Source organism: Strigops habroptila, chromosome 6 (assembly GCF_004027225.2).
Source record: "Strigops habroptila isolate Jane chromosome 6, bStrHab1.2.pri, whole genome shotgun sequence".
Classification (NCBI taxonomy): domain Eukaryota; kingdom Metazoa; phylum Chordata; class Aves; order Psittaciformes; family Psittacidae; genus Strigops; species Strigops habroptila.
In genome coordinates, this window is record NC_044282.2 from 35,722,806 (window position 1) to 35,735,134 (window position 12,329).

General features: G+C 39.6%; 1 protein-coding gene across 5 annotated transcripts in view; it reads right to left on the reverse strand.

Annotated features, from left to right (window-relative positions):
- PHF3 (PHD finger protein 3) overlaps nt 1–12,329 on the reverse strand; it is a 53,079-nt gene extending 40,750 nt beyond the window's left edge. For 2 of the 5 annotated variants that reach the window (XM_030490424.1, XM_030490423.1), the window contains exons 1-2: nt 12,069–12,307; nt 2,090–2,358 (exon numbers count right to left, since the gene is read on the reverse strand). Coding sequence is in view for 1 of the 5 variants with exons in the window: in XM_030490421.1 (XP_030346281.1) it covers nt 2,090–2,333 (244 nt within the window). In the remaining 4 variants the exon portion in view is untranslated. Of the gene's footprint in view, nt 1–2,089; nt 2,359–12,068 lie in introns of those variants that run through there. The other 3 variants (XM_030490421.1, XM_030490422.1, XM_030490425.1) reach the window with 3 other exon arrangements.

Here is a 12,329-nt window from a genome sequence, read left to right on the forward strand (position 1 = left end):
ATCATTCCATATGACACACCAATGGAGTTGTAGCTCTAAGGATGCAAGTAAGGTAGGTTTTGTGGGGAAGAGTTATGCTTTTTTATTTTTTAGACAAATTGATGTTGGTGTAAAGATGAGCTTTCACACATACTGTCTGGAAAAAAAAACAGGCTTTGTATGCATAATTCTTACCAAGGGTACTATTATCTTGTATGACTGCATTCTTACCAGCAGACTACATAAACTGTGTTAGATTACCAACGGTCTCAGACAAATCAAATAAATCACAAGCTATATGAATACTCAAGGAAGAAAGAGACGCTTCAGACTGATAATTGTTATTCTCAACTAAACAAAAACCCAATAAATATATACTGCGGTCCTACCATCTCAGAATAGAGACAGTTCTCATCAACACCTAGAAAGAATAAGCAACAGCATGAGCATTTCATGTCCTTTTGGATATGTACTACACTAATTCCAAATTGAATGTTTTAATTTACTTACTGAAATATGGCTCTACTCTTGCTTTCAGATTTTAAAAAACCACCATGTTAAAATAATGAACTCAGCATAAATCTAATCAGTTTTGACTCCCTTAGTCTGCAGACAGCATGAAATAATAGCCCTCACATAAGACAGCTTGCTTATTTTAATGGACCTTAAAAATTAATTGTGATTATTTTAGTATCAGTAGTGTTAATTATTGCACTGCTGATCACTTTTAGGAGAAATATGTGCCAAGAAGCCCCCAAAAGTCTCCCTGTAACTCTAAAAATATCTAGCTGCACCCGATGGTTAATTAAAAAATTTTAAACGCAGTATAGGTTTACTAGAGGTTGCACTGGATGCAGTGTGAAACAGAGAACTGCATCACTGTTTTATTGGAAGGAAATAAAAAAATTAGAGAGGATGAATTTGGTTGTGTACACTGTACACTCATGCACATTAAGACTGACACAGTTTTGTTTGGGGGGTTACAAAAATGTATAAGGATACAGACTGCAGCAAGAATAAACAAAAATATTAAGGATGGCCTCAAATAATATTCTACTAAAGTAGTAAAAAGACCAAATGTCTTGTTCTGGCTTTGCAGTTTGCTTGTTCTGGCTTTGTAGTTTGCTTTTCAATTGCCTCTGTCAGTATTATCTCAGATTTACAGTTTTCTGTACTTAATTTAGTGAAGGTGACAATTTAGTCTGTTAGTAGAAACAAAATACCTACTGTATCAGGAAATGATCGTGATTTTCAAAAACAGTTCATAAGTTACTGGGGAAAAAAAATGTTGATATAATCAAAGTTATCTACAACACCTTTCAGTAATGAAGCCAAGGTTTTATTTTTATTTTTCTTTTAATTTTCAGTCAAATAGAAAAAAATTAAGCACAGAGTGTATTTTCGTCTCTTACAAGAAGTTTGGTGTAATTATTCCCACTATTCATCTATATAAAGAATTTTAGGGACTGATCACCCTTTTTTTAAACAAAACAAAACAAACAAAAAAACCCCCACAAACCTTCAAAAACTACTCCACAACACCTAAAATTATTTTTATTTAAAACTTTTCTCTAAATTGTTTCCAAATCAGCTGTTTCCAAACAGTAAAAAAAGAAACGACAACTGTATTACCACTGAGGGTTTTGTTTGAAGCCAACCAAAGCAAAGCACCCAGAATCCGTATCAGCCCAGTACTAGAATACCTAGCACTAACTGAATAACCCTGAGGCCAGAGCAGTAATTTGTACTACTGTCATACTCCTACTGCTAATCCAGAATTACTACATTTTTTTACGACAACTAGCAACTTCACTGATGAGGCACAGCAGGTACTCTAAACAAATCATGACTTTAATTTGGAATAGTTTACACATACTCAAGACAAAGCCTAAACTACTCCTGATCCAGATTAGGAGCCTTCCTCTATGGTTACGCAACAAAGTTAAAAAGAACTGCATGTAGTTTACATGCCAGGCATGTAAGCAGCGTAACAAAAAGGGCAGGAAGGAGACAGAAATCCCAAATTAATATTTCTACATCACAAAAAAGGGTTTGTACTAGAGTATAACTGTATTTTAAATTGTAATCTTAAAAAAATTGTAAGATTTACCTGTTGAACAAGGCATCTGGAAATTGGGATCATTGCTATCCAAAACAGGCAAACAGAACTGGGCACTTGCAGATCCTAGCATAGGATCCTTATCGCTGAGCATGTTCTTCAGCGAATCCTCTAAGACATTTTGACTTGTACTAAAATCCTCACAGACTTCATTCTCCAGGTTGGATCCTAGAAATAGGGCATCATCTAAGTGTTCAGTAGGAATTAAATGGTTAAATGTATCAACTATATCCATGAAGAGTCCTGTGTGTCTTTCAGCCCTATAGAAAGACAAGAAAAATACCATAAGAAAATAAGCTACAAATTATAAAACGCCTAAGAAAACAGCAAATTGTTTTGGCTGTTGTGTTTTATAAAGAATGCTTAAGGTATTTTAGAATTGTAACAAACAAACAAACAGAAGAATCTGCTTATGCCTTAGTATGGCTGACTGCATAGCTAAAGATCAATTCTCTATTTAAAAAAAGAAAAACCATGCTAAGTTTATATAATCGCTATGAGTATCAGAGTGCTTCCACTTCTACAGAGTGTATATAACAAGGATAACTGAAACACCTCCTTTCTAAAATTTGCTTAAACCTTAACCAACTCAAAGGGGTGAGACACTTGAGGGAGCAGGAAATCAAAGGGGAAGTCAACCTGGTTAGCAGCATTGTGAGTGTACCTCACCTTTAAATGTTAATAAGGTGAGGTCAGCTTCTACCAACATCAGTGGAGCTGAGAAGGCTCAGGAGCCTGCCGTACTAGGCTCAAAATTGAGAACAACTCTATTTCTGTTCATAAAGGAACTACCAAGTACTTCACAGCAAGAAACTATTTTTAAGCAGCAAGGCTTTATTGTTTTTCACTTATCATTACATTCAATGAAGTTACAGAAATTTTAGATTAAAATCTGACCTCAATGAGAATTCTGAGCTGCCTTCAAAAGGGCCAGGAGCTTTTCAGAAGCTTCAATTTTGAAAAAGTTTAGGTAAAACTTAAGGAACTGTATTCAAAGATGTCACCTACATTTTACAAGAAGATATTTTCTAGATCACTTCTTTGTGATATAGCATAAATCCAACTACTGAAGCAGAGATTCAACTAGTAAGAATGTATAATGACACAATAGAAAAGAAAGTCATCAAAGTGCTTTTTCAGCACTTTAGCATAAGCACATCTTAGAGTGGAGAGAGAGAATTATAGCAAATATGGTCACAGAGGCAAGGAAAATGGAGTAGTGCAGCAGTGCCTGGCTTAATTTTGTATACAGGAAAGTCTGGGAGACCAGTTTTGGCACACACAAAGCTGTTCAAGCTTTGGGAAACAGAAGAAGGATATACATACTCTCCCTCTCTTTCCTTCATCATCCCTCTCCCACACACTAGACAGGATTTTTTTAATTTTCTTTTTAAATGAACACACTCATTTAATGAAAAGGAGAAGAGGACAAGTAAGATTTAATTTGTAGTGCTTGAATTACTTTCTAGACCCCTGTTCCAGCAACCTGCCACTATATAAATCCAAGTACCTACTAATGCTTACTATAACAGCAAGTATGTTTCCTTACACACATTAATGGGACATTTCTGGTTTAGCAATCAACAGGAAAAATCCTAGTCATACACATGTAACAGCTCTGCTACAATTCAACCCCATTTATGCAAGTTATTTCATTTCACGAATTAACAAAAACTACATGGGAGCATGAAAAATGTTTCTTTTTGCTTTGGTTTTGTTTGTTTGGTTGGTCAGTTGTTTTCTTATTTTTTTGTCTGTTTGTGGGCTTTTTTTTTTTTTTTTTTGTTTGGGGTTTTTTTAGGGTGTTTTTTTTTTAAATATGTCAGTCTTTCTTCCTTCTACCACAGGGCAGCTCAGAAGAACAATGGTCAGGTACAGCACTATGTCTTTGCAGAGCAGGGTGCCTTTACAGTATTTACACACTAACCATGACAAAACAGTCTAATACACAATGTCCTACTGACACAACAGCCAGCAAGAAGTGAGGCCAAAGTAGGTGCTTTTAGTAAGCAGGTAACAGTCTCACAGGAGCAAGTGTGTTATAATTTGAAAGCTCCCTCACCAAAAAATGGACTTCTTTTATCAAGCAATGCAGTGCTTCTACATGTACACCATGCCAACTAGCACCTATAGCCCACATTCTTTTTGCAGTTGTCAAAATAATTTCTTAATCTGGCAACTAATAAAACAGCAAACTAACTGCTGCTGAAGAAGCATGCTGCACTGTATAACCTGTATTTATTATGCCATGTAGTTACAACAATCTGATACTATACAGGATAAACTACAAGAGCTGCAGTGGCTTAAAGTAAGCAAATTATTATGAATGCCCCAATACAGTACTTTCAAACACCTTCCTGTAAAGTTTCAGGGTTTTTTTTCATATTAGCACAGGAGTACAAGAGTAACATATGAAGGTGAGCCCTGACACTAACAAGTGCCAAAGATATTGCAACAGAACACCTGTGAATTACTGCAAGAAACCTTTTGTACCCCAAATTAAAGAGTGGCAGGGCGTTTGAACACATTTACAGTAACACACCTCAAGGTTTTCCTTCTGGAAAGAAGGGCAACATTTATATAATTGTTACTCAGACATTGCTGCCACCAAAGCAGTGCTCACCACTTCATTAGGAGCAGTGTTAAGTAGCAAAGCTCAAGCAGAATGTTAGCTCTTGCTTAAGAAACTGCTGCTGACAGAAATTAACCCAACTTCAGCAATGTGATGAGAAAAGAATACCTGCAAGTTTTGCAAGACTACCATGCAGCCATTCAGAACACTAAAAGCACTGCAAAGTAACTGTGAAAGCAATGGCCACAGCCACCTTCAATGACACCTACCTAGCTATTAGAGAAAATTCAAGAGGAATTTTCTACAATATGAATACATATCAAAACTTCAATACATAAAATCAAATTTTTGCTTTACCTCATTCAAGAAACCACTGTTCAATTCTTTGCATAACTTGTACAGTATCAAGTTTAGAAAATTATTTCCAGCATCACTAGATTAACTATCCCATGAAGTGTAGAATCTGTGGGACTGACAATGAAAGACACACTTCTTGCTAGACAGCTGATTGTTAGAAACAGTTGCTACAAAAAAATCTGCCCTTACACAATGCCTAAAGTGTATGTATTTTGAAAGGTTTATTTTGCATTTGAAACACTTTGAACACCAGAAAAAAGTAGCCAGAGGTAAAAGTAAAAACAAAGTTTAGTTTTTCACAGTCACTTATTTCCAAAGATAACTCTAACCACTTGGAGGAGGAATTCGTTGTTCCCCTGTAAAACAGCTGTGTCCTCTGCTTGAACCCTAAAGGCCAGTGGCTTAGCATCACTCACAGCAAAAGTACACATACCAAATGTACTCTTACCACACAATAATTCAAAAGTGCTTTCCCACTGGGTAGCTGATCAGAAGCAACAGAATATGGAAAGTCTCATGTATGGAGAATCAGTGAGAAGAGGAGCATTCAAAAACGAGGCAAAGCAGCAAACGACAGAGGAGGAAGTCTGAGCCAGGTTCAGCCTGAACAGACGTGAAACTTTTACCTGCTGGCTCCTGCAACAGAGCACGTACCAAGGCTGCTACAGCACACAGCACAGCAAGGTACAGGAGTGTGGGCGCAACAAGGTCTGACCACCAAGAAAAGCTGAAGGTATAAAAAGTATTCTCCTCAATTCCTTAAATAAAGTACATTTCTCTTACATTTTTAAGACTGATTTGTTTCAAACAGCCTCCCCACTGCAACATTAGGTACTCACAGAAGTAACCCACCAACTAGAATCTTTCACCACTAACTGATTCCATCACTAAAAACAACCATGTTAAAGAGAAAAAGCACGTCAGTTAAATATGACTTTCCGAACTTCTCCCACATTATGTTTACCATAAAATCTCTTCATGGTCTCAACGTCATTTTCTTTTTCAGCCTGAGTCAGCTTAAAAAAAAAAACAAATTATTTCTTCAGCTGTTGAATTAGTTTAAGTTAGGGATGTCATAATATCACCTCAAATCCCAACAAATACCAGTATGAAATAAACACACTGTAAGATCTGACATGGCAGATTTCTATCTTGTCCCCATTTACTACTTTTTCATTACATCTCTAACAGCTCTAAACTACTTTCCAAAATTAAAAGATAAATAGCCAGAATGATCACTTGCAAAGGAAAGAAACTGCGATCTCAACCAAGCATATCCTTTCTAGCTGATCTTAAAGGGGAAGGAAGACTAGTATTTGGACAAAAGATATTGTACATTTTTAAGGTTTCTCATTATTTAGTTTGTGAAAGAGGCAAAAAATTACTTCAGTTCCTCGTGCATTATTTTCTAATTGGAACAGAGCAATTGGAACAGAGTTTAGTGGACATATCCAACTGCATCGACATGTCTCTACCATCTTATCTAAAATCCACCTCAAGCAGAGGCAATCACAAATTTCACATACCACTACAAATCCTAAGTATTTCCTAGCTGATGTACATGCTGAGCACACTGTCTTTCACAGCTTTGGATTTTCATATTTGTCTTGATACTTTATTATTTTCCTTCACGTATGTTTTATTCCATTTTAACAGTATTCCTACACCATTTATTTTAATAAGCAAAAGGTAAGTTTCATACTTTTAAATAACACTCACTGTGATTACTTTCTCTCCTCCCCTCTCTGCTCAGGGGGTGACTTTCAGGTATTAGCTTTCATTTTAAACTTGACGTTCATATATTAGCTTATATTTTAAACTTACAAATATAAAACAAAAATTCCTGTATGTTTAATGCTTGTGAATTTAAAAAGAAATCTGGTTTACGAAAGTCCTCAGAAGTTAGACTTCAGAAACATACAATATTTCTACAAGGAAACTTAACAAAAAATGACTAAATTGGGAACAAGGGGGACCTGAAGGAACATAAACAAATAAAGGAAAAAACCCTCACACTACTTATTTAGGATACTCAAAATCCTAGCTGTTGAAGATCCTATGCAGGAACATCACAATTACTTCCATTTCATGCATGTACCTTTCTTAATACTGTCTGTTGCTTTGAATTCAGTGAACCCATCTAGTACTTTTAAAAGCTTTTGTAAATCTAGTTATTGACTGGAGTGTGTTGGAAACATTGCAACACTCAAAACATAAGACATGGTCTCTTGACCTGTAAACATCTTCCTTTAGCTTACCCATGGGCCAAATGACTGAGAGCAAGGACTAGTTATAACAGCAACAGACTCCATTAAAAAAATCCCGATTATATTTATTTCTTCAAGTAGTAGTAATAAACACTGGTCAGAAAAGTATACAAAAGTAACAGAGCTATTTGGATAAATAGCACCTTAGATGTCAAAAGACATGGGAAAAGCTAACTCCACACTGTCACAGAGGAATCAAATAGTAACTTTTCACCGAAAGAGGGAAAACGCACCTTAATTGAAAATTATAAATTTTCAATTCAATTAGAAAATGAAATTAGGTAACACCACAGGCAGTTAATAAAAAAAAAATAAAAAATAAATAAATTCCTCACCTGAGTCTTCTGGCAAATACTGTACCCAAAAAGAGCATTCAAGGTATAAAATGCCTATCTTTGTTCACCGGAGCTGTGATGTTGGACCATCCCATTGCTCACTGATACCTTGACATAACAACCCACCTGCCAATCAGTGTTGCTTCAAAGCGCTGATGCTGAGCACAGGCTAGTTTTACTACCATCCTTGCCCTTCCTCATCTATACAACTTTAAAGTTTAAGGTCACAAGCATCTAACTGAAAATTAATGCTAAGTTGCCACATATCTGTATTTTAAGCACTAGAAGCTGCACTCATTCTTCTGATGCTTATGGATACTACAGCACCAAAAGCCAGAACTGAGACCCAGGTCCTCTACAGTAACAGATTATGGCCAACTGAGCTCACAGTCTAAACACATCACAGGATAAAAAAGAAAGTCAATACCAGACAGTGCATCAGTGGCAGAGCTGGCAAGAAAACTTCAACTTTACAACTCTCACACCAATGCACTTTCTATTCTGGTTCACACTGGCTCAAATCCCGTCATCTAGGGCAATCTTCAGTAACTGAATTAGCTTACAAAAAATTTTTGATGGGACAAGCTATTTGATTTATGAGCATATGAACTGGAACATAGCCACAAAAAAACGTGTTCGGAACTGTTAAAAGAGAATTTCAATGTCCTTTCTCAAAAAAACAAAAAAAAAAACAAAAAAAAAACAGAAAGAGAAAAAGATACAACACCTGGATAGAACATGGTTTGCTGAGCTTTGTGGCTTTAGAGCATAATAAAATTTCATCTTCCTCATTTACCCATCTCCCATCAAACAAGACACTGCTAAAGACCCGCCTAAGAGCAATATGTACTCAACAGGTTTATCCTGAACACCAGTATTACTGTAAAGGAGGCCCAGGTACACTAACAAAAGCTGTATGCCAGAAACATCAACCTGTAAGTATGCATATGTCACGTGTTCCCTTACGTAAATCCCCTATTTATTATTTACTATTTAACTCTGCATTTAAAAATCAAAGATCTGGCTTTTAGTGGCACCAAAACTGAAGCCCTGTCACAAATCAAAGAACAAGAAATGTAAATCTGAGCATTTAATTCATTCTTAACCAGCACTTCTACACTGTTAATGTGTTCCACTCATCCTAAAGCCTTCAATCACCAACTGACACGAATCCTAGCACTCTGCTAGATCTCAATAGTGTGACACCATCAAGTAATAACCACATCCCAAAAATCTGTCTATAACCTGAAAGTATATGCTGCTGCCCTAACTGACACAGGAGATTCCTTACTACTTGCTATCATGGTATTTGAAAGAAAGGCAGATAGCTCATGATATTTTCTTTATTAAACCTTCACTATCCAAAAGAATTACATTCACCAGCCAGAACTACACCTCATTTCAGCGAAGAAGAATAAAAAATAAATTTCAAAGGATTTAATTAGAATACAATGAAATGCAGAAAAAGTAGAGAAGCCTTTTCTCAATCACATAAGATCAAATTATTGTATCACAGAAAATAAACTTAAGTTATCTTTGAACAGACAAACTTCCCCAAAAAATACCCCAAAAATTCCTCACCCTCACATCACAGCTAGAAGAGGCACAGCGCTGCACTAGAAGTTGTGTTCTGTCACAAATATGTCTTTATGTTGTGAAATCTTGCAAATTTAGTTTGTAAAGTACACTGTTTTCATTTGCTGGACTGTATCACCAACAAATACTCTTGAATCCCACACATATTATATACCATTTTATTTATCTCTCCATCACTGCATACAACTCTAGAATTTTGTAAGATCACTATCATGAGACATTTCCCTGAAAAGAAAAAGATAAGGACAGATTATTTTTCCATCACTACTGCTATGCACTACTTCAACTCTTATCCACCCTCAAGTTCCTCAAGTATTGTTTTAAGTATTTTCAGCTTGAACATAGTATAAATGGGAAGCTGTGTAACAGCTTACACTGATTATTTGTCAGTCACCCAGACAGAATAATTTCATTTGTAATACCTTTTGAATTTGTCAGCATCTCTCTGATAATGATTAATTTGGAAACACAGATTAGAGTGTTTGTTTTTCAGAAATATTTAGAAGCTTAATGGCTAGGCCTCCTTAAGTTTTCCACAGGAATATACCAACCATCATGTAGTTATATTGACACCACTCTGGCAGATATCACAAGCTGTCTGTATTTTTCAGTTTTTGCTGCTACATAATGAACACTCATATCCCCATATAGTGGACATTGCCATTGCTACCTCATAATATTGCCTTTCAAAAGTATTCCCTTGCCATTAAAACAAACAAACCAACATCGTTCTGACAGTGTGCCGGAATAATATAATAAAACAATGAAAGTTTATTATTTCCTATGAATAATTTATCTCCCCTGAGTATTTTTAAGACTTAGATATAATGATATTTAAGTTGATCAGGGAAAAATATGTTTTTTAAAAATACAAACGTCTATTAAAGTAACAGCTTAAAAGAACATCGTACAGCATACATCCGTTCTGCTCTTTGCACGCCACCAGTAGTATTTACTCCAGAAGGTAGAGCTCAGCTTTCTAAAAAGAGGAGGTTGCAAAATATGGCTGATAAGGACTGCAGACATTTTAGAGCTTTTCCTTTCTTAAAAAAACTTTACCACTGTGTTGAATTACTTCAGTTAACTATACTGAATTAGATCTAGAGAACATGATTTGTAGTTAGGTGCCCTTTCAGCTGCTTGAAATTCCTGAGGGTTTGCAAACGTAAAATGCACATAAAAAATGAATGACTGAGTAATGGGCAATGACAGCTGAAAAAAATTTAGGTGTTCAGAACTCCATATTTCTATGCATTATATTTAAAGCTAACTACAGAAATTAAAAGCAGAAGATACTTGGTAAAGCAAATAAGGGAGCTGAGTAGCAGTTTCATTGTGGGACACACACTAAGTGTAAAGCCTATTCAAAGTGAAATTATTTCAAGAAATAAAAAATCCAGGTTTTCAAGATTTCCCTTACACTGTGTTCCAAACCTCAAGAGATTAATTTACTAAGCAAAACAAAGCATGAATTAATGGTGTTAAAGAGATGCCGTATGTTTACCATCCTTACATTTAACCCTACATTTCCATGGGTTAGTGATGTGAGCATCCATTGTCGTAATTGCAAATGTATAGAAATTACATAACAGATTAACAGCTACATGAAAGACAATGCCACAACTACAATTTGTTTGGTACGGCTATTGTCATCACATGTCCCTGTACTCCCTTCCTCACTTTTATGCTTCATTCTACTGGCTGTTTCTACTAACTCAACCTACACAGCACAGAGTGCTCTTCTTCTAGACCCTCACTTCATAGCTATAACGCGTCTCTGTTGTGCAGACCATACAGAAAGCACACTCGCAATCATATGAGCAACGGCTCTTCTACAGCTTCACAGATACTAACTACTAGCACTCCAGTAGCAAGCAAGAATCGTGGACACATTCCCTCAAAGAGCATCTCATCCAAGAACAGGAACTGGAAATACCACCAGGCCACTAAATCCCCCAGATACTGCCGATGACCACATTTTATCCTGCACTTCCTACAGTGGGTACTATACACAAGAGTTAAACACAGAAATTGTTGATGATGCTAAGTTTGAGAGACGGGAGGAGGAGCCCCGAACAGGTCAGACCAATAGCAGGAAACACAGCGGGGTCTAAATTAGCGTTTGTTCCTCAGCTTTTTGTGGGGCAAGGCGGCATCAGCGGCTCATGAGATGGGAAGGGACAAGCACTGCTAAGAACGGGCAAGACCTAGCAAACACAGGGCAGGAAAGGCGGTGCGGGAAAGCCAGCCGCAGCACGGCTGCGGGCAGGGGGCCTGCGGCGGGGTGCCGCACGGACGCCGGGGCGGGCGGGGAAGGGAGAGACCGCCGCAGGCAGGAGGCCGTGGCCAGAGCGCCATGCCAGGTGGCGGCGCGAGGAGCCCGCGCCACGGCCGCCCCGGGGCCGCGGGGCGCAGCCTCCGCAAGGTCAGCGCGAGCCCGCGAGGCCGCGCCCGGGCGGAGCGGCGCGGGGCGGCCGCGGCTCGCTCAGGAAGCGCCCCCGGGCCCGCGGCCAGACCGCGAGCCGCCTCTCCACAACGGCCACCAGCCGCGTCGCCTCCGCGCCCAGCCCATGCCGGCGGCGCCGCGGCACAAGTAGGCCGCGTCTACCCGGGCCGCGCCGGGCCCCGCCACCAGGCCAGGCTAGGCCAGGCCAAGACAGGCCGCGGCCCCGCCGCCGCGGCAGGCCCGGCCCAGCCCAGCCGAGCCCAGCCCTGCCCTGCCCGGCCCGGCCGCCCGCCGCGCCCCGGCGAAGGCAGGGCGAGGCCGCGCAACGCGGCGGTCCCCTCTGCTCCCCTTCTTCCCCTTTTACGTGCCGCAGCGCGGCCCGGCGGCGGTAACTCACCCTGCTCCGCTGCCCAGCGATAACCCGGAGCCGCGGAGTGAAGGATGCGGCAGCCGCGCCGCAGGGAGAAAGGGCGGCGCGCGCAGCCCCGCGGCCTGTGGGAGCGGGGTGCGCGCGGGCTGCCCCGGCCCCGGTGGTCACGCCCGGCCCGGCCTGGCTCGGCTCGCGGTGCCGGCCGCGTGCCCGCTGCCCCGTAGGCGCGCCCCCGCGGCGTCAGGCGAGCCGCGCCGCGCCGGGCCCAGCCGCTCACGTGACGGCCCT